This window comes from Zalophus californianus, chromosome X (genome assembly GCF_009762305.2).
Source record: "Zalophus californianus isolate mZalCal1 chromosome X, mZalCal1.pri.v2, whole genome shotgun sequence".
NCBI lineage: Eukaryota > Metazoa > Chordata > Mammalia > Carnivora > Otariidae > Zalophus > Zalophus californianus.
Window position 1 is genome coordinate 38,161,763 of NC_045612.1, and position 23,719 is coordinate 38,185,481.

Below are 23,719 nucleotides of genomic sequence, written 5' to 3' on the forward strand. Positions count from 1 at the left end.
TGATGTAATTTATCCAACAAGGCAATGACCTGAGGAGGCATAAAACTGTCTGAGGTGCTTACAGCACTCATTCCTTCTTGAGCACTTACTGTGTTCAAGACACTGTGCTAAGCTGTCCCCTGTATACTGGGTAGTATTGAGCTCTGGGGTCTATGTCACTGGTAATCCCCAGTTCCATTGATGTAACTCGTGTTTACTGAGTGACTACTATATGTCAAGCACCGTTCTATGCTGGGATACAGCAGTAAGCAGGACAAAGTTCCAGCCCTCTAGAGAAGGTCAAATCAAGATCAGGCACACACCTTTATACAGTTTTTCCCAGATGGTACTTCCTAGTGATACTTTACCTTTCTAGCAAAACCAGGTCTTTGCTTTCAAAGTGGTCCTAGATTCATCCGCCCTGACCCACTTATATTTATAACAGCTACCATCCATTTACTGAGTATGCATTACGTGTCGAGCACTGTGCTAAGGGCTTGCTATGCATTATATGATAGAATCTTTCCAATAACCCTACGAAGAAGGTACTCTTATTACCCCCATTTTACAGAGGAGGAAACCAAGGCTCACTGAGATCGAAGGACTTGCCCAGTGATTTGCCCAAATAGTCGTTATGTGGTATAGTGGATTCAAACCTGGGCAGGATGCAGTACAATGACCCTCTCGGGTCACTGCTCTTAACCAGGAGTGTACAATGGTGGTGCCTCTTGTGAGTGATGTAGGGCCTCCCTTCACTTAGGACATCTAGCTCTGAGATTCTGACAATCCAGATACTCTCCTGTACAGGGTTTGCCTGAGGCACTGGCAATGAGATAGGTAGAAATGTTTCAAGATCATGAACATGAACTGGTGGATATACATCATGAAGCCATTGCTATGATTCATTACACCCCAGGAATAACACTGACTCTCATTAAATATCAAATTATTGAAGATATAGTTCAAGAGGAAAACAGCATATATCTGGACTTCTTTCGTTTGAAAATGATAAAACACAAAGCACTTTAAAAAAAGCTGAGGAAAACAACCAGTACACTTGTGGAGGAAATATTAAAACTATATCTCAATATAGGCAACTCAGATTAAGATCATAAATATACTTCTGCCATCAGTTTTATCATCATCTATCCTGTAGGTTCAATATAGAACTAAAAGCTTTAAAATATGTTTTGATTTTACACTGATTCTGCATTTTACTGAAGTATGTTCATTTGTTTAGCACCCTTTCAAAGCAATTTGTCTTACCTTATTGCATTTTGGTCTCATAAGAACCTTGTAAGGTCGAGGAGGGAAGGCATTATCTTAGTTTTATAAAAGTATAAATTTAAGGCACAAAGTGGACAAGTAAGTTACCAAGAATACCAAATTAGAATCGAAGCAGTGAAATTTGGTCCACATCGCCCTGGTGCAAACACATCACATTTTTTTAATATCCCTACAACAAATGGAATCTGCTCTGAGCCTTCCACTTTTCCAGCTGGCTAAAAATTCACTCTCATTTGTGGTTTTTAGAGGCCCTCCCTCTGCCAAGGTTGTTGAAAGCCCTAGCAAATCATGCAGACCAGAACTTTCAGGGCAGGCCTCTGCCTTTTGTCCATACTGATATGTTTATCATGCAAATGCACAGGCCTCTTGTAGTAAGAGGTGTCAGCTTCTTCTGCACCCCCTTGGACATTGGTGAGGGGGTGTCTTTGCTAAGGTTGGCAGTCTCATGATCTAGTAGTATCCAGCCTCTCTTAAGTTCACCATGTGGCCATTCTCCTTTGAGACCTTGTCTCTTCTTTGGGGCACTAAAAGGGAGGAAGGCTAGTCCTTGCTGCTCAAGCAAATCTGTCATAACTCCGAACTCCTCTCCAGTCTTGGACTTCTAGAACTTCTAGGTCAGATAGCTTCTGCCCCCTCTACTCAGAAGTGCTCACCTCTTAACCCTCCGGGACAAGCCAGCATAATTTCTCTCAGTGAGCCTTTTGAAATCAAAAGCTCTGGATTCAGATGATCTTCTAGGTGCCTAGCAACTTCTGCTTTTGACCTTACAAAACAAAAGCTCCCAAGGCAAGGGAACAGAAAGACTTGGTCATGTTTTGATTTGCGGGAGGGAAAAAGACCTACCACAGCTGAAACAAATTATAAAAAAATTAACATCTCAATAAATAATCCTACCAAAAACTTTGTTACAACTCCTATTGGTAGTTTTTTTTTTTTTTTAATTTTAGGCATGTTATTTGTAAGTCGGCAGTCACCGTGGATCTACATTTTAGCAGTTGATTTCAATTCTGTACATATTTATTAAACATGCACAATGCTCCTACTACTATACTATGTGTTGTATGGCATATTTAAGAAGAAAAATGTATGGCTTTTGTCTTTGAGATGTGAGGAAATGAATCCACAATGTGCTCTTTGACAATCTGTTGCTGGTAACTTTCAGATCCTACTATCCAAGGAGCTAGAAATTTCTTTTCTAAAGATTATGCCATTCACAGAGAGTGTCTTCTTTTCTTTTTCTTTTTTGCCTTTTTGCATTCACTTAAGAAACATTATATGCTAGTCATGGGGCCAAGGATAAAAAGAGATGGCACTGTCCTTGCCCTCAAGAAGTAGAAACTAGGTGGAGGAGAATAGACCTACAATATCAGAGTAGCTTGCTAGAGGAGGCTATATTTAAGACATAGGATGAATTGGAGTTTGCTAGAAAAGGGGTGAGGAGGAAAATTCCAGAAAGAATTAACAACATGGGCAAAGAAGGGAAAACATTTCCCTAAAATAAAAAATAGGGAAATGAAAGAACATAGCATGCTCAAGGAACTGTCAACAATCTGACTGGTGTACAAAGTCTGGGGGTGGGGGACAACAGTGAAAGACAAGGCCTGGGAGCTAGTATGGGGTGTGACTGAAAATGTTCCTAGATGCAATGCTAAAGAGTTTGGGATTCTTCTTAAAGGCAATGAGAAACCAACCAAAGATACAAGCAGGGAAGTGACAAAACCATAACGGCATTTAAAAAAAATTTTTTTTAGGTTTTATTTATTTATTTGAGAGAGAGAGAATGAGCGGTGGTGAGGGGCAGAGGGAGAGAAAGGGAGAAGCAGACTCCCTGCTGAGCAGGAACCCTGATGCAGGGCTAAATCCCAGGACTCAGAGATCATGACCTGAGCTAAAGGCAAACGCTTAACCAACTGAGCCACCCAGGTGCCCCAGGAACAGCATTTTTAAAATCTGCCATCTTTGTGGCAGAAATGCCAAGGATGGGCTGGAGGAGGGTGACACTAGATACAGAGAGAGTAATCAAGTGGCTCTTGGTGAAAGTTGATGAAGTAAGGTGATAGAAGTCCGAATGGATTTGAGGTAATATTGATGAACTAAGTGTAAGAAGTGAGAGATCAAGACGACTCCCAGGCGCAGGTAATCAGGTAGATGGAGAGGACATTAAGTAAAATGGAAAATACCCAAGAGGGCCAAGGTTGTGTACAATGATTTCTGTTTTAGATATGTTGAATTTCAGGTATCTTTGTGATATCCAGGTGATATTGTCTAATAAGCCAATTGAAAAATCAGCCTGCAGCTTGTTGAGAGAAGTCAGGGCTGGAGTTTGAGACTTGGGAGTCATCAGACCACAGGTGTTGAATAGCCTTATGGCAACAAGTGTAGAGCAAAAGAAAAAGCTGAAAATAGGGGCTTGAGGGACAGGTAGCTGGAGTAAGAGAAGATCCCAAAAGAGACTGAGAGAAGCAGCGATCAGATGAGGGCTAAAAGAGAAAGGGGGCATGGAAGACACAGACGAGAAGTCTTGGAAGGAAGGGGTGATCATGTGTCACAAATGAACACTAGAGGTCAGATAGGGCAAGGATTGGAGGGGCCACTATGGATTGGGCAATGTGGACTTCCCTGGTAGCTTTTGTTGGAGCGGTATTTGGGGGGCATAAGCCAGACTGCTGCAGTCTGATGGCTGGCATAAGAGGAGCTAAGGGAGAGGAAAATAGTGTATGAGGCTTATTCTGTCAAGAAGCCTGGCAGTGACTGGAAAGTGAGAAATCAGATGGAAGCATGGTAGGCAACGTGAAGAGAAAGGTTGTTTAAAGTGGGAGAATGCCTATGGAGAGTAAGAGGGAAGCTCTGAGAGAGGAGAGGGCTAATGCATGGACTTGAGTCTCAGACAAGTCGAGGGAGGATGAGTTCTGGTCCAGTACTTCTCAAACTCTCTGTGATGAAGGATCAGCTTTTCAAATTGCCAATCTGTTGCAGGCTGGTACTTCTGTAAAATACAATAAAAATTACTAGAAAAATGTAGTTAAAATCACTCAAAATATAAGCCCCCATCTTTCATTATTAACTCCAATGAACACAGAATTATTTTAACAAGTTGCTATAAAGGTCTCTAAATTCCTACTCTCCGTTTCAGTGCTTATGTTGTTGTGGATCAGTATCAAACGGTTTGAGGATTAGAAAGGGTAACCACCATACTTTGTGTAGCACTATTCTAGACCGCAGGACCTAGAAAGGAGAAAGAAAAGAACACTCCTTCTTCCAAGAGAGAGGAAGGAAGCAGGAAAGGATAGGAGATGAGAGGGGTGCCTGAGTGGCTCAGTCGGTTAAGCACCAGTCTTTGGCTCAGGTCATGATCCAGGGGTCCTGGGATTGAGTCCCATGTGGGGCTCCCTGCTCAGCAGGGAGCCTGCTTCTCCTTCTCCCTCTGCCTCTCCCCCCACTCATGTTCTCGCTTACTCTGCTCTCTCTCAAATAAATAAATAAATAATCTTAAGAAAAAAAGGTTAGGAGGTTAGAGAGAACACTTAGCAGTGGAGTGAAGGAGAGTTGAGGGAATTCCCACCTGCAAGACATTTTTTTTTTCTTTTTTTGTAGTGAAGGAGCAAGCCTGACCTTCTAAAATGAGTAAAGAAGGAAGGGGATGGGGTGGGAGGATTGGAGGAGTGTAGTAATGGGTTGAAACAGCTGCTGTGGGAAATGAGAAATGGAACTGAATAAAGATGAATAAAAGAGTTGTAAAAACAATAGAGAAAAGGCCCAGCTGAGGCTGGGAATCATAAATTTGTTATGGAGCCAGCCAATCAGTTCAATTTTGCGATTTTCCCCTAGCAGTTTTGCAGCCTCAGAGCAGGCATGGAGAAACATATGGTAGGGTTCTGGTAATATGGTGGGCTATGTGTGCAAACTGACTCTCCCACAGAAAACAACTAAAAATGCTGGAGAAACGCAACAAACATCTTCAAGGTATCAAAGAGCTGGGAAGGTAGTAAGGAATTATAAGCCCAGGTGGTAGTGAAGACAGATTGATGTAGTCATTTCTTTGAAAAAATTCGCTGAACTTAATTTAAGCTTCAGAGAATAAGCCATAAGGGATGTGAAAACACAATGCCAAGAGCCTACCCAAGGTGGGGAGTTCCTCCCCAGGTAAAACTGGAATAACAAGGAGCTAACCCATCAGTGTATTTATGAGCCAGAAATAACTCCCTACGCGCCCATAAGGAAACTTTAAGGAAAGCAGTCTTGGAACTGAGTGGAGGGGGAGGCACCTGCCCCGAGAGGTTTAAATACAATCTCATCTAATAAAGATTTGCAGCCTAAATTCACATTAACCAGGTGCTCCAAAATACCTTAAGCTCTGAATTTAGTTTAAAGTAGACCCAGACTGGTCGTGCCAGCAGGCACCTGGCAGAATGCAAATCCTCTCTGCAGGAACACACCTCCTCCTAAACCTCAAAATATTCTCACAAATAAGTTTTCAAAGTAATGAGCAGATCTTAGTTAAAAGTCACTAAGCACACAACAAAAGAAGGCACCATACGTAAGACAAATAGGAAGTTCAAATGAGACAGATTTTAAGCCAAATATATACGTAATTACATTTAAATACAAATCGACTAAATGCTTATGTTAAGAGATTAAATTTAAAAAATCTCACCATATGCCATTTACAATAGTTACTTTTAAAACATAAAGATACAGAAAGATTGACAGTAAAAGGATGGGAAAAGACATTTCACACAAATACTAAGCAAAAGAAAGCTGGTACTGCTATATGAGGATCAGACAAAATAGATTTTGAGGCAAAAAAGCACTACTAAAGATATAGAGGATCATTTCTTTTTTATAAAAATACAACCCATCAGGAAGATATAAAAATGTTAAATCAGCAAGAACCTAATAATAGCCTTAAAATAAATAAAGCAAAAATCAACAAAACTATAAGGATAACCAGACAAGTCCATAATCAAATGAGAGATTCTAACATACCTTTCTCAGTAATTGATAGAATAGATAAAAAAAATACGTATCCAGAATATTTGAATACCACCATTAACAAAATTGATCTAATGTGTAGAACACTGAATTCAACAATTGCAGAATACATATTCTTTTTAATCCCACATAGCACATTCACCAAAATTGACCATATACTGGATCATAAAGCAAAAGATTAAAGTAATACAAATGACATTTTATGATCGCAATGCAATGAAGCCATAAATCAACAACAAAATGAGAACCAGAAAAACCACATATGTTAAAAATTTAAAAAGATACTTTTAAATAAACCACGGGTCAAAGAAGAATCACATCAGAAATTGTGAGCTATTTTGAACTGAACCAAAATGAAAATCCTACCTATCAAAACCTGTGGGATGCAACTAAAGCAACACTTAGAGGAAAAGCTATAGCCTGAAATACTTATATTTGAAAAGAGATAAAGGCTATGAAATGAAAGAGCTACGCATCCATGTTAAGGAGGTAGAAAAAGAACAACAAAATAAATCCAAGGAAAAGAGAAGGGGGAAAAAACCACATACAGTGAAGTTGATCCAGGATTAGAGGCTGGCAGAGCAGATGTGGTTGAAGGCACTAAGTATGAGGGAATTGAGGAAGCTAGTGAGTCTGGTCAAAATAATTGGTAATGGGAATCAAGCTGAGCAGGAAAGGAGGTGAAGTGGAGGTGGGGAAATGAAGGAATGTAAGGAAGATTGGAGAATAGAAATGGATCCAGTGACGTGAGGTCACAAAGACAGGAGATCACAAAACGCTTTAGTGGGAGTAAGGGAGTGAGAGGTGATTGCATAGGAGTTTCTGGTTAACATGGAGATTTAAAGTTAAAGATTTTCTATGTAAAATAATTCTAAATGAAGAAAATATTCCACATGCGGCTATGCAAGTGGGGTTGCTGAAAAGAGGTGAAGTACTCTTAATTATCCGTTTGTAAGTCTTTCTCTTACTCTGCCTGGTTTGTAAGACCTTACAGGACAGGAAACCACTTTACTCATCTCTCCATCCCTATAATGGGGTCTGGCACAAAGTGGATTGGATGCTCAATAAATGCCTGTCTACCCTAACTAATAGAGACACTACTCTAAATATTTTACATGAATTCTTTTCCTTTATCCTTAGAACAATTCCATGAGGTGTGTTCTAATATGCAATTTAAGAGATAGGGAAAGTGACGTTAAGTAACTTGCTCCAAGTTGTACAAGGAATGAATGGGTGCTGTGCTAAAGGCCTGGGAGTAGATCTTTACTATCGCCCCAGACAAGCTATGCCCAAGCTAGGCCCTTTTGTGATTCTGGGGAGCAAAATTCTGCTGAAGAAGTAAAAACATCACAGCATCAAAATTTTCACTGGAACCCCATTGCTGGTTTATAAAATGCACGCTCTCCTCTTTGCCTCTCAACTAGTCTACTTCTCATCACTCTTCAACCACTACAAAAACCCAGGCATTTTACTGCCTGTCTTCTCTCTGTGCTCACCATTTTCATCCAGCCCAGTCCTCACTCTTCTCTGCCTGATCCTATCTTATCGATCTCCCTATTTATGAGACTAGGAAAGAATAATAATTGATTCTTTGAGATCTCCGTATTTGTGCTTTTCAAGATAGAAGCCTGTCTGGGTTAATTCATCTGGCTAAGAATTGCTTATAGGCTTACCTCATTGAAAATTTTGTAATGATGACCACCAGAGAAATATTGCTACTAATGATAATAACAGTAAGTATTTATAGTAGCTCTAGAAACTATCAATAATTTTGAAAAAAGCCCTCCTTTGACCCAACATTCCTCTCCAGCCATCTCCTCATTTTTCTGTTTCTCTTTGGAGCCAAATGTTTCAACAGAGTTGTCTGTATACACTATCTGCAGTTCCTCACCTCCCTACTCACCTTTCAACCCACTTCAGTCTGGCTTCTGGCCCTTCCACTCCAAGGAAACTACTCCTGTTATTGCAACAGGTAACCTCCATGTTGCCAAACCCAATAGATACTTCTCTATCCTCATCTTACTTGAACTTCCTGCAGCATTTGAGAGTTAACAATTCCCTCCATCTTAAAAACACTTTCTTCTTTGGATATTGGTACGTGACACTGCTGGCTTTTCCACTACCTCACTGACGGCTCTTGTTTAATCTCTTTTGCTGATTTCTCCTGATACTGTGATACTTCAGAACTTGACCCTGGGTCTTCTTTTTTTCTCTATATTCCTTTGCTAAATCATCTCATCCAGACATGGCTTCTAATACCATCTATATTCAGATAATTCTCAAATTTATTTCTCTAGTCAACACTCTCATCTGAGCTCATGACATGCACATCTGACAATTTATTTGACATCTCCATTTGCATATCTAACAGATACCTTATGCTTCTTATGCCACAAATCTTGATACCTCCTCCAACCAGCTTCTGTCCCTATCTTCTCCATCTCAGTATGTCACCACCACTTATTCAGCTACTTAAACAAGAAATCTAGGCAGCATCCTTAATTCCTTTCTTTACCTCACCTCAATAACATCTATATTAGCCTTATTGACCCTACCTCTAAAATTTATGTAGAATACCTCCCTTCATTTCATCTTAACTGCTACCACCTAGGGCCAGTGGGGCCTATCCTGGATTATGGATATTTCTCGACTGGTCTCCTTACCTCCTCTCTGTTTTCCTCTAATACATTCTCCACATAAACAGCAAAATTGATATTGAATCCTTCAACAGCTTCTCATTTGGCTCCTTGCATAAAAACCAAATTCTTTACTATGGCTCTGCACAATCCATGTTTGCACCTCAGTAAGTAAAAAGAAGACTTGAACAACACTACACACCAACTAAACCTAACATACATCTGTAGAGCATTCCACTCAATAACATCAGAAAACATAATCTTCTTAAGTGCATATGGAACAGTCTCCAAGATAGACTATATGCTAGGCCATAAAACAAGCCTCAAACATTTAAAATGATCTAAGTCATACAAAGTATATTCTCTAGCACAAAAGAATAAAATTATAAAAAAATAAAGAGATTTGGGAAATTCATAAATATGTGGAAATAACACACTCCCAAATAACCAATGGAGCAAAGAAAAAATAAAAGGGAAACGGGAAAATATTTTGAGATAAATGTGGGGTGCCTGGGTGGTTCAGTCGGTTAAGCATCTGCTTTCGGCTCAGGTCATGATCCCAGGGTCCTATTATTGAGCCCTACGTGGGGCTCCCTGTTCCTCAGGGAGTCTGGTTCTCCCTCTGCCCCTCCCTCTGCTCATGCTCTTGTGCTCTCTCTCTCAAATAAATAAATACATCTTTAAAAAAAGAAAATATTTTGAGACCAATGAAAGCAAAATCACAACATAACAAAACTTATGCAATACAGCTAAAGCAGTGCTTAGAAGGAACTATAGAGCTATAAGAACTTTATTAAAAAAGAAGAACATCTCAAATCAATAACCTAACCTTCAGCCTTAAGAACCTAGAACAGAAAAGACATCCAAACATGAACAAAAGACAGCAGGATATGAAATAAGGAACAATGGATTTATAATACAACTAGAAAACAACTAACAAAATGGCAGTAGGAAGTCCTTACCTATCAATAATTAAATGTAAATGGATTAAATTCCCAATCAAAAGACATAGAATGGCCAAATGGATTTTTTAAAAAGGATCCAACAATATGCTACCTACAAGAAACTCACTTTAGCCTGAAAGACACACATTGACTGGGAGTGAAGGAATAGAAAAAGTCATTTCAAGCAAATGGTAACCAAAAGAAAAAAAAGCAGAGCTGGTTATATTTGTATCATACTAAAAAGACTTTAAACTAAAAATGGTAATGAGACACAAAGGATATCACATGATAAAGAGGTCAATCCATCAAGAAGATATAACAATTATAAATACTTATGCACTCAACATCAGAGCACCCAAATATATAAAGCAAAAACTAATAGAGCTAGAAGGAGAAATAAACAGTAATACAATAATAATTGGGGACTTTATATACTTTTCTCAACCATGGATAGATCATTCAGACAGAGAATCAATAAGGAAACAGTGTATTTGAATAACACTATAAACCAGGACCTAACAGACATATACAGATCATTTCATTCAGCAACAGTAAAAGCCAAATTCTTCTCAAGTGCACATGGAATATTTTCTAAGAAACCAGAACAGAGGAGCAAATAAAACCCAAGCAAACATAAGAAAGAAAATAAAGATTAGAACAGAGACAAATGAAATGGAGAATAAAAAAATAGAGAAAATTAACAAAACAAAAGTTGGCTCTTTGAAAAGACCAGCTAAATTGACAAACTTTCTGTTAGACTGACCAAGAAAAAAAGAGAGAAGATTCAAATTACTAAAAATCAAAAATGAAAGAGGGGACATCAATACAGACCTTATAGAAATAAAAAGGATTATAATAGAATATTATGAACAATTTTATCTCAAAAATTAGAAGCCTAGATGAAATGGACAAATTACAAGAAACACACAAACTACCAAAACTGACTTAAAAAGAAATTGAAAATCTTAATAGACGTAAAGTAAGTAATAAGACTGAGTCAATAAAACAAAACAAATTTAACAAATTAATACCAATTCCTCTCAAACTCATCCAAAATTTAGAAGAAGAAAGAAACTTCCTGGCTCATTCTATGATGCCAGTATTGTCCTGATACCAAAGCCAGACAAACCCATCACAGTAAAACTCAGAACAATATTTCTTATGAATATAAATGCAAAAATCCTCAACAAAACACTAGCAAATTGACCTGTCAACATAAAAAAGGGTTATACACTGTGATCAAACAGGATTCATCCCAGTATTGGGGGGTTGGTTTAACATTCAAAAATCAATTAATGTAGTACAGCATATCAACAGAATAAAGGACAAAAACCACATGATCTTTTCATTAAACACAGAAAAGCATTAGACCAAATCCAACCTCTCAGGATAAAAAGACACTCAACAAACTAGAAAGAGAAGGAAACTTCCTCAATATAACAAAGAGTATCTATAAAAACCCACAGCTAACATCATACTTAATGGTGAAAGACTGAAAGCTTTCCTCCTAAGATCAGGAACAAGACAGAGATGTTTGTTCTCACCAACTCCTTTTAACATTGTACTGGAGGTTTTAGCCAAAGCAATTAAGTAGGAAAAAGGGGGAAAAAAGCATCCAGATTAGAAAGGAAGAAGTAAAAATATCTGTTTGCAGATGACATGATCTTGTATACAGAAAATCCTAAGGAATCCAAGAAAAATAAACTAGTTCAGCTAGGTTGTAGGATACAAGATCAATATATAAAAATCAACATATATATAGAAATCAGTTGTGTTTCTATACAATGAATAATCCAAATCTGAAATTAACAAAATAATTCCATCTACCATAACATCAAAAAGCATAAAATACTCAGGAATAAATTTAACAAAATTTAACAAAAAAGTGCAAAATTATACTCTGAAAACAATAAAATATTGTTGAAAGAAGTTAAATAAGAACATAATAAATGGGAGGAAATCCCATGTTCATGGACTAGAAGCCTTAATATTGTTAAGGTGTTGATATTCCTCAAATTTCTCTATGTTCAATGTAACCCCTATCAAAATCCCAGCTGGCAGCTTTTCAGAAATTGACAATATGATCCTGAAATTAATATAGAGATACAAGGGTCTCAGAACATCCAAAACATCTTGAAGGAGAAGGACAAATTTAGATGGATCATACTCTACAGTAATCAAGATGGTGTAGTACTGGCACAAGGACAGACATATAGATCAATAGAGTAGAATTGAGGGTCCAGAAATAAATCCTTTTATTGATTTTTTATTGATTTTTGACAAGGGTGCCAAGACCTTCAACAGGGAAGGAGGAGTCTTTTCAACAAATGTTGCTGGGATGACTGGATATCCACATGTAAGAGAATAAGTTTGGACCCCTTCCTCACAATATATACAAAAGCTAACTCAAGATGAATCAAGGACCAAAATATATGAGCTAAAACTGTGGAACTCTTAAAAGGTAACAGGTGAAAATCTTCATGACCATCTGGTAATGGTTTCTTAGATATAATATGAAAAGTATGAGAAAAAATGATAATTGGATTACATCAAAATTAAAAACTTGTTTTGTTTCAAGGGACAACATTAAGAAAGTGAAAAAGACAACCCAGAGAATGGAAGAAAATATTTGAAAATGACAGGTCCAATAAGGGATTGGTATCTAAAATATAAAAAGAATTCTTATAACTCAATAATAACTCAATTTAAAAATGGGCAAAAGATTTTAAAAAATGTTTTTCCAAAAAAGATACACAAATGCTCTAAATACATGAAAAGATGTTCAACATTGTTAGTCATTAGAGAAATGCAAATCAAGACACTGAGGGGCACCTGGCTGGCTCAGTCTGTGGGGCACGTGACTCTTGATCTCAGGGTCATGAGTTTGAGCCCCACATTGGGTGTAGAGATTACTGAAAAATAAAATCTTTTAAAAAGAGACTATATTGAGATACCACTTCATACCCACTAGGATGGCTACAATAATATGTTTTTTAAAAAAGATAACTAGTCTTGGCAAGGATGTGGACAAATTGGAAGCTTCATACATTGCAGGTGGGATTTTAAAATGGTGCAGCCAGTTTGGAAACAGTCTGGCAGTTCCTCAAAAGGCTAAATATGGAGTCACCATAATCCAGTACTCCCACCACTAGATATATAGATATAGATATAGATATACACACACACACATATATATATGAAATGAAAACACACATCCGCACAAAAACTCGTAGACGAATGTTCACTGCAGCAGTATTCATGATAACCAGAAAGTAGAAACCACTAAAATGTCAAGCAATGAATGAATAAACAAAATGTAGTATATTCACATAGTGGAATATTATTCAGCCATAAAGAAGAATGATGTACTGATAGATGCTGTGCCAAGGAGGAACCTTGAAAACATTATGCTAAGTAAAATAAGGCAGCCACAAAAGGACAGATATCGTATGATCCCATTTATATTAAATGTCCAGAACAGGCAAATCTATAAGAACAGAAAGTAGACTATCGGTTTCCAGGGGCTAGGGGGAGTGGTAGGAAGTGGAGAGTGACTGCTAATGGGTATGGAGTTTTCTGGGAGATGGTGAAATTGTTCCAGTAAGTAAATAAGAAGGGATGGCTGAGTATCTGACACAATCACTGTGCATTGCCCATGCTGAGTGAATAAACTGTAAACTACGGACATTTAAGCGATGGATAGAGTGGGGCACAATGAGCTGCACTTCAGCCAGGATCCAGCCAAGGTTATGGGGCTCTGATCTGCCCCCTCTTCACTGCCATGAGTGAGTTTTAACTTTAATTGAATATTTGCACAGAAGGGACTTCTAATTCAGAACATATTTTTGTATTTTAATTGACAACATTACTCCTCACCTGTCCATAACTGTGCTGCCAGGGAACTGGAATAGGTGTTCCAGAACATGAGGATAGCAGTTATAGAAAAATAACTATATGTCTATAATTAAATTTAGAGGTGGGGCACAGTTGTGGTATATACATTTTCATGCCCCATTATATGCCTAGAGAAGAGGAGATTAAGTCTTTAAGGAAGAGAGAAAAGAGAAAAAGAGTTAAGCAAAGAGTAGCCAAACTATGGTAGACACCTTCATGTTTTACTTGCACATGACCCCTTCTCACTGCCCAAATAATACTCTTTTTGATTATCTCCTCCCGAGAAAGCTTCCCTTTCCAAGCTACAACTAACGAGTTTTGTTAATTCTTCCACATTTGGTGTAGATATTAGCATATCTAAATCTCATTAAGGAGTTTGTATAACTTTGTCTCAAGGAAATAGCAAGCAAAACAACATTCAATTAGCCTACACTCCAGTTGACCGTAGAAGATATAAATGAAACAAGTAGAAAACAGTCCAAAGTAGATCCTGGTCCTTTGTCTCATTAAGGTGTTGTTCATGAGATAAAGAAAGGACCCACGAGGGAAGATCTGTTTTGTCATGAGGAAAACAAAATGTGGGTCATCAATCTGAATTGAAAAGTAGGTAAAGAATCCCGGTATTTATTTGCATATTCATTCCACTATAAAAGGGAACTAATCACCACCTCCACTACTACAACCTTGTGTTATATGTGTACAAGGTTAGATCAAAGTGGTAGCTAATAATATTACATTTTGCAGTTGTTCAAGGATGACAGTTGAGAAAGTTTGATGACAGAGGATAAAAATAACACTTGTTTGGTCATAAATGGAAGTTGTTTTTTTTTTTCATCGAACTATGTGCACATTCTTCATCCCACCCACACCTCCAGAAACCTAAGAAAATAATTTTGCCACGTTAATAAGTTTTTGCTACCTGATCAAATTATAGTAATTCTCTTTTTTCCTGAAATTAAAAAAAATAACTATATTTGTAAACCTGTGGCCACACTGAGGTAATGATAAAATAATCAGTAACTATTGGGTTAAATTCAATTTCAAGTTTAACCACAGAGAGAATAATGTGCATAACCTTTGTTCAGGCAGTTTTTCACAGTTGTATAACAAAACATTTGACAAGTTAGTTAATAGCCATTCAGAGGCAGATGCAGAAGCAGAAATGCTTATAGTTTGAATGTGCTTTGTTGACAAAGAGAGGGATGGCCTATTTATTTTTTATTTTTTTATTTAAAAGGGACATGGAATCTTTACCTCCCAGCTTGAGAGTTGGTCACAAAAAGCAGAAGACACCTGAACGTTTCCTCTGGAGGGTATTATCACTTCACTCCAGTGTCAGTGGCGGGTAGAAACACATGTGCTCTATCACACTTTGACCTTTACACTTAAAGTCAAGAGAATCCTGAGCAAGGTCAGTTTTCCCATCTAGTGTACACTTTGCTGAGATGTAAAACAAACAAACAAACAAACAAGAAAGCAACTGAAAATCCATTTTCACAGAATTTGTTCTGTAGATTTTACTTATGTTTGAATGAAATAAGTTTATTTCTACACCGGTGACTTTGCAAGAAAACGAGGCCAGGAGAGGCATTTCCTCAAAGGCTAAAAGGAGGCATTACCACCACCCCACTACTTGCCAGGGGATTTGCAAAGCATGTTGAGGCTCAAGGTTAGTGTGGGAGATGAGCCAGGCTCAGGAGAAGTTAACATAGAGAAAAAGGTTAGTGGTTTCTGTTTTTTTTTTTGTTTGTTTGTTTGTTTTTTTTCCCACTTTGAGCCAGCCAATACAACAAAGTGCTTGAGATCGTAACTCCTAGTGGTCAGGTAATGGTGTATTTTCTGCAGAGATCATGTTTGGGTTTGTCTATTTTCTTTATGCCTGTGAGGCTTGAAATTGGCATTTAAAATCCTTGGGGGAAAAGCTATTTTTGTAATTCAGCTGGGATGTCCTTGTCTCGGGGTTTCCCATTGCATCAGTCCCTTAGCCTGGTACGATAGCCATGATAGTGCTGTGTCTTTTAGATGAAGTGCAGAAATAAGGACATGATTATGGTGCTTATTAAAGATTCCTTGCTATTTTCACGAGAGTAGGGGCGTTAGACTCTTGTCTACTGGCCAAATTCTAAATTGGGAGATTACGTTCTGCTTTCCTAAATTCCCCGAGTAGAAGCAAGCCATCCATGGTATCCTACTTTACTTCCTTTGCTAAACTGTTGTGCGATATCATTGAATGGCACTGGTTTTCTACTCCAGAAGTGTTCACTTAATAGTGGAGTGGTGAGTAAATCAGTACCTATTGTCTGCCATTGTATTTGACCCAGTTGCAAACAAATTAAAAGGTAGGCTCTGATAGTTAAGGATAAAGTATAAACAAAACAAAACACCCTAATAGTGTACCAGCTGTTGTGGAACATTAAAAAAAAATCTGTTTTCTCTTCTACAACATAAACCCAAAAAATTAATGCTTTTTTTTAAACTCCACTAGTAGTGAACAATGGATTGTTATTTGCCTCAAACAGGAGGATAGTTCTAACAGAGATGATGAGGTTTGAGAAGATGAGATCGTGTATCACAAACCAGTTAACCCCTCTCTTTTGTCGTTAGGCTGCATGGAGCCATTCTCGACAGCTGATCTACTTCATAAAATCTCATTTTAAGGAGGTTTTTCATCTTTCCTTCGTAACATTTCGTGTTTCTCAATCTTTCCATAACAATAAAGTTCTTATTTTTGTTTAACCTCCATCCCACCCACTGTAGTTTTAATGTCCCCATCTTCTATCCATCGCTAACCTTGCTATCACATAGTGGTATTGAGGGGCAGTATGGCACAATGGTGTGGTTTTTGAAATCAGCCATTTAAATCCTTGCTCGATAACTTTCTAGGTGTGTGATGTTGAGCAAGTTACTTCTGAGGTTCAATTTCCTCATCTGTAAATGAGCAACCTCAAAGGGTTACTCTGAAGCTCAAATGAGGTAATGTATTATTTTGAAGGGTGGTGGGGTAAGGCAAGGCATAGTAGTCAGCACCTGAAAAGTGCTCGATAAATAATAGTTATTTATTGGATTGTGTACACGGATCTGACTTAATTCATAAACTCTTTGAGAGTGGGAAGCATACTTCCTGGATTTTGACATAAGTACACTGTCGTGCACATAGGATGGTGCAGAGGCTCAATATTTATTGCATGAATAAACTTTTTTTCCTCCTGAGTGGAATGAACAGCCCTCAGCTATTTGCAAGATCCCACACATTTAGCTCAAAGGTGACAAAATCAATCAATCCTCTGATGTCTCCAAAACTACAGACACCTGCCTTTGTCTAGATGTTTTGGTATGGTGTAGACACAACGCAAATAACTCACACTTTCTGTTTCTATCAGGCTAATTTCTGTGAATGTTAGCACTTGATTTGTCTTAGGTGCCCAGAATGGGGCTGACTCAATCACACGCCTCCTCATTCATTCAACCAGCCTTTGAGAAATTTTTTAAATGAATACTAAGAACTATCTAATTATATACCAGAACAAAACCTTTCAACTTGTGACTAAGTGCACTACCTGCCCTATTTACCTGTAAGATCTGTGCTGACTACAGATATATTTCTAATTGCTTTGCTCCCAAGCCAAAAAAACCCCCCAAACAAACAGAACAATAACCTACCGCAGCAAGTTCCAGAGCACAAACAACATCTTTGAACTGGGGAGGTGTTGGTTAGGAATTTCTTTTTTTGCTTTTGAAAACGTTTGCACGGGGCTGGGAGGGAGGGAAAGTTGGGTGAACAAGGGAGGGGTATACAGATTCAACCAAGCTTGAACGTTTGTCAGTAAGGAAAGAGTATTCCTCTTTACCATAATCTTGGAAAACTCCGGGTGCGTGCTTAGGTGGGTACTAAAGCGACCGCAGTGTGGCCATTTCCCCGACTGCTTTGTACATACTTTATAGGGGCGGTCTCAGGTATGGAGCTCCAAGCACCTGCTTGCTCAGCTCCGGCAGTTAGGAAACCAGCGTATTTGAGGCCGGTGCCTCAGGTTTCACGTAACTCGGCTCAAGTGTCACCAACACTATGTGCAGTACCGGTCACTGAGCTGTGCTTTGGGACTCGGACACGTAACTTCGGACTTTCTTCTTTCTCTCTCCCCCCCCCCCCCCAGTTTTCCTTTCCCTTCTTCCTCCCTGGGCGTGCCCACCTCCTTCCTTTGCTTCTACTCTCCACTTTCGCGTTCTCGTTTCCTTCTCCTTCCTTTCTAGTGGGCTTCCCGTCTTTCATCCATCCTCTGAGGGCCACAGGGCTCGAGGCTGCGGCTCGGAGGAAGCGCGAGTCCCGCGGGACAGGCGCGAGGGGCCGAGCGGCGAAAGCGCGGGGCGCGCGCCGGGCCGAGGGCGCGCGCGGGGCAGCCGCGTGGCCGGGCGGCCGGCCGGGAAGCGGCGCGCGCGCGCGCCCTGCGAGCCCCTGGCGCGCCCCCGGCGGCCGGGGCCGCAGCGTGCTCGCCCCCGCCGCCAGCTCGCCTCACTTATGGGTCGGAAGCGCTGCGTGGGGGAGACTGTTCCAAGATGGCGGCGGGTTGCTGCGGGGTGAAGAAGCAGAAACTGTCCAGTTCGCCCCCCTCTGGCTCGGGTGGCGGTGGTGGCGCCTCCTCCTCCTCCCACTGCAGCGGAGAGAGCCAGTGCCGAGCTGGGGAGCTGGGACTAGGAGGCGCCGGCACGCGGCTCAACGGGCTGGGAGGTCTAGCCGGAGGAGGTAGCGGCAGCGGCTGTACCCTCTCTCCCCCCCAGGGCTGCGGCGGCGGCGGCGGGGGGATTTCCCTGTCGCCACCTCCGAGCTGCGGAGTGGGGACCCTACTTTCTACCCCGGCCGCCGCCACCTCTTCCTCGCCCTCCTTGTCGTCCGCCGCCTCGTCCTCATCGCCCGGCTCCCGGAAGATGGTGGTGTCAGCAGAGATGTGCTGCTTTTGCTTCGATGTGCTCTACTGTCACCTGTACGGATACCAGCAGCCCCGGACCCCCCGGTTCACCAACGAGCCCTAGTGAGTACCGTGCCCTCCGCCGCTCTCTCTCTCTTGCGCTCGGGATGGGGCTCAGAGTTGAAGCAAAGTATGAGTCCGCCTCCCCGCCGGCGGCTGCCCCTGCCCCTCTCTCTGCCCGGGTCCCTGGAGCCACTCGACCTAAGTAAGGACACCCCGCGCTTTCTGCCCTCCGAGGCAGGCACCCCACACTTGGAACAGGGTGCTGCTGCAAGAGGTGGCTCACAGTTTCCCAAAGGTGTTCGCTTTCTCTTTGCGATAACTTCGAGGAGTTTTGACCCTTCCCTTCTCTCCTTCGCCACCCCGCGTCCCCACCGCCCTGGTGTTGGGGATCTGGATTACTCAAGGTGTTGACCTCTCCTCACTTTGGTTTCCATTTACCACACGTGAAAGCCCCGCCAGTATTCCCGCCCCGCGTACCTTGCACAGGGAGAGTTACTATCCCACTGCAGGGTGAAAAATAGCAACTATCCAACTTCTGTTCTGCTAGTGATGGAACTTAGCTCCGGAGCTTATGAGGTTACCCGTCTTTTCCTTCGGGTTTCCTTGTGTCCTGGGGAGGGAGGTGGTTTTTTTTAAAAACACATTTTCCCTTACTACCTATTTTTATCCGAACATACCCATTAAAGTGTGTTTCTAGTGAAGCGCACCGCCAGCTCTCTCACATTTGAAGAGTGAGACCTTTTTTTTTTTTTTTTTAATTCCACCGTCTGGGTAATAGCTCATTCAAAAAGAGCTGTCCCCATAGAGCCACTGTCAGTTTGTACATGAAGCGTGCATTCGCTTTTGTGTCAATTTCACTTTTAAGAAATCTGTTAGGCTCGACGATTTGAGAAATAGTTAAAACAATCCAACAGTAAGTGTGTAGGAATTTTTATGTTTTCTTTTGGCTTGTACTTTCAGTTATTTTACCCTTCAAGTGTGTGGTTGAAATTGTTTAAAATAGCACTGTTACAGCTAAAAGCAGGTTAATTCTAATCCCCGTCCATTTGGATGTGTGGGAGATGGGGCATATGTTTTTTTTTTTTAATGTGTAAACGGAGTGTAAACTGACTTTTTGAGTTAAATGCTAGACAGAATGTAAAGCTCAAGGAAGGGCAGAATGACACAGAGGGCGATTGTTTTTATTACGAGTACTTTGTATCAACAACAACAAAAATGATAGAGAAAAATTTCAGTGAAACTTATACTGAAAACCATCAGCCCTTTTCCTTGCTAAGACAAGTGCCCCTTGTCCCCATATCATAAATACCTGAATTGATGTTCTTTTTAAACTGCTTCTTTTCATTTTGTGAGATTAGGGGATTAGACTACTACTGGATAAGTATAAACACTTCTGCTTAGACTAAAAATATTAAATTAATATGTAAAGTGGAAATTGCAATAAAGTGTCCTGGAAATTGTAACTTTGTATTGTTTGTTTTCTTTGGCTTTAATGCTTTAAATGTATTTAATTTTGTATTTTTGCCACTCTTGTCTGTGCATTTTCATTCAGACTTGGTTCATCTCTGGGCATTTATTCATAAAAAATGCATGAAAGCATCCAGACTGACACTTTGCCCAAGAAATTAAATATCTTTATAAATTTCATAGTTTTAATTCTAGGAGCTTAAATCCTAAACCCACACCTTTACTTAGCCAATTTGTTTTTTGGTTAAGAAGTCGGATTCATTTAGAAGAGACTGCCATGTAAAAAAAAACTATGAAATATTAACTTGAGTCACGTATTTGTGACTTTTTTGCCTTCTCTTGGATGTCTATGATGTATTAAAGCCAGTCGTGGGATGATACATAGGTTGGCTCTGCAAAGTCATGGGACTGCAAAAATTCACTCCTGTTCAGTTACATGAGTTTGGCAAAGGCTGTTTTACTATTCACGCTCCATTGCTCCAAAGCATATGAGAACACACTTTTCAGGAGGTGCTATTTTCACACATTTTAAAGTGAGTTTGGGTTAACTGAATGACTGTAACAAGAAGTTTAAAAGGAAAGTGAGCTTGACCAGTTCATACAGAAAATGCTTTTTGAAAATGTCATCTCAACAGTGGCTACTTTGCACATGTGTTTAGGTATTGCTTGTCTTCGAATACCCCATCCGCTGGATTTCTTTTTCAGGGAACTAAACAGACCAAATAAGACACACTTTTGACTGCTGGGGATATGTCAAAACGATGGTGGAAGAATAATAACCATTATCATTTAGCAGGCCTTGAATGTGTCGTGTGTTCAACAAAACAACTAACTTAGAAGAGACACAACGTGACCAAGGGGAGAACGAAAGTTTGCTTAAGTGGAAAGAGGACTGCATCTTATCTTCATTTATCTTAAAGTCATTTTTGAGGTGTGCTGTGGAAAATTCAAGAAAATGTCTTAAAAGCAGTGTTTGATTATGGGAGTCAAATAACTCGACAGTGCCTTAGTAACCACCACACATTTTCTGTTTTACATATCACATATTTAATAGCATCATGTACTTATTAGTGGCTTTGTGCTGGGGGGCATAAGCTGTAAATAGACATATTTCTTTTTTTCCCGGACCCTGAGTTACTAGTATCATGTCATGAGCAGCAGTGTTTCAGGTCTTGTCTCTGCTTCTCCCCCCCCACACACCCCAGAAGACATGCTTTCAACAAATCAGATTCTCCTGTGTCAAAACACACCGCTTTCATCCCTTCCCAGAACCTTCTCTGTCAACATGTGAAATCTGCCTTGTATAGGTTCAGAAGTTGTCGATTGAGCAGTTACCCTTCCATTCTGAAGGGTTATTAGAAATTTCCTCTGTCCGTTTCAGGTTCAAGGAGGGGATGCCAATATGTGGACAGGCTGTAGGGTTACAAATTCTTCTTCACTGTTGGCTGCTGTTTGTTGGAGCATCTTCCTCATTGCACAGAGGTAGCAGTAGCTACAGCTTGGGAGGACAGTGAAAACTTGTTTAATGGAGGACACATGACATTCGTGTTAAAAGTGAGGACTGCATTACTAAATCCTCGGTCTCGGTTCTCCAGGCACATTTGCCCACAGAAATCAGGTTTGAGACGTGATTTTAAAAATGACTTGAGGTGCATTTTACTCTTCAAAACCAGAGCTCTTGGATTCATATGTGGGAACCCAGATAGCCATATTATAGGAAACCATTTGCTACAATAAAGGGATCCACTGTGCCAGGTGTGGGAGCCAGTTAGACTCCAGAGCAGCCATTCTCCACTCGGGCCGCACATTCGAACCACTGGGGAATTATTAAAAAATGTGGAGACCTAGGTCACAAGCCCAGAGATTCCGATTTAATTGGTCTTAGATGGGGCCCGGACATCAGGATTATTAAAAGCTCCTCAGGTGATTTTGAATGTGCAGCTGAGGCAGAGAACCACTGGTCGTACCGTATTCGACTAGCCCTCTCGCCTGAAATTCAGATTAATTTGGTCTGGGGTGGTGCCTGGGAACCCGTATTTTATAAGCACCCTGGGTCATTTCGGTAAACCACCGGTTTCGGAAAACCTTTGCAGTGTAGTCTGCACAAGACCTGACCTGGGAGCTGCTCTGGAATGGAGGCTCTCAGGTCACCCCTCAGACCGGCTGAATTTTAACAAGCTCCCCAGGTGATTCTTCCGCACATTAAAGTTTGAAGAGGAGTGGTTCTCCAACTTTAGAGTACATCATAATCTCCTGTAGTGCTTGTTAAAACACAAATTGCTGGGCCCCATTCCCAGAGTTTTGGATTCAGTCGGTCTGGGGTGGGGCCATGAATTTGCATTTCTAACAAGCTCCCTGGTGATGTTGCCACAGTTCCCAGGACCACACGTTGAGACCCCCCCTGGGTTAGAGAAGTGAGGACCTCAGTAACGTAGTGCAGCAACTGTAAGGGAATGGCAATTTTCCCTGCCAGTTTCCAGTAGAGAACTTCCTGTTTCCATGTCACCAGCCTTTGTCATGTTCTTTCTAACTTAGCACCGGGGAGACTGAATGCTGCCAAGATCCTAGTAAGAGTCCCAGGTTCTTGGGATGATTTCAGTCTGAGGTGGGGGGAGGGGTGACTGTTGGAAACCGGTGGTATGATTTTAGGTCGTTTTTTTTTTTTTTCCCCTAGAAATGTTAAACGCAAAGGGCACCTTTTAGGAGTTAAAAACAGCATAAATATGATCTCTTAAAGTGAGTTGTATTGATTTTGATAAGTAAAGCCCCCTTCTGTTGCTGTAAAAAATGCTTTGATGATTAGCTCACTAAATAACACGTTGTGATAAGATTTTAAAAGCTTTTCCTTACACTTAACGCTTGCTGGATTGGATTTTAAGAATTTCCCTCATTAACAAAGAAATATAAAAGGATCCTGCCAAGGCACTGGGATTGTTCAGTCTTATATCTTTAATGCTGTGTTGCGTGTCACGTCCCATGAACTATTTGTTTTAATCTTCTTACCACCTTTGAAGTTAATGCACTACTACATTTTGTATAGACCATGGCACATAAAAGATACTTTACTATTAACATCAATAATATGGTTTTCCATTGCGGTGAATAAAATATAATTTAAAAAAATCCACTCCTGGATATGCAGTTCTTGAGAGATTCTGATCAGGTGTTTGAACGGTTAACTCTTTCTTGTCTTGTCACAGTAGTCAAATTACTGTTTCCCAGCGTGCTTGGGAAGAATTGGGTTGTTTTAGAAAGGTGAAGCAAGCACTTTGTTTCACCAGAATAGTAATACTCCTATGACATGTTCGTTAAAAAGGTGATTTGATAATGCAGCTCAGGTCAAAGTGATATTAATACAGCATTTTAAACACAAGCTATTATATTTCTATTATGTCTTTTTTTTTAATGAAGACTGAGCAGAATAGCTGGAAGGTTTATCTGTCTATTGCAGATGATGCTACTAGACCACTACAGATTTCCTCATCCATGCTAGCATAATGGTCATAATGTATAGTTTTTCTTCACACACACAAAAAAACAAAACAGCATGTATTGT

The 23,719-nt window shown here is 40.1% G+C and overlaps 1 protein-coding gene across 3 annotated transcripts in view; it reads left to right on the forward strand.

Moving 5' to 3' along the window:
* Positions 1-18,260: 18,260 nt before the first annotated feature.
* The window catches only part of AMMECR1 (AMMECR nuclear protein 1), a 110,817-nt gene continuing 105,358 nt past the window's right edge, over positions 18,261-23,719 (forward strand). For all 3 annotated transcript variants that reach the window (XM_027607731.2, XM_027607732.2, XM_027607733.2), the window contains exon 1: positions 18,261-18,756. In XM_027607731.2, coding sequence (XP_027463532.1) covers positions 18,284-18,756 — 473 coding nt within the window. In that variant the 5' untranslated portion in view covers positions 18,261-18,283. The remainder of the gene's footprint in view (positions 18,757-23,719) is intronic.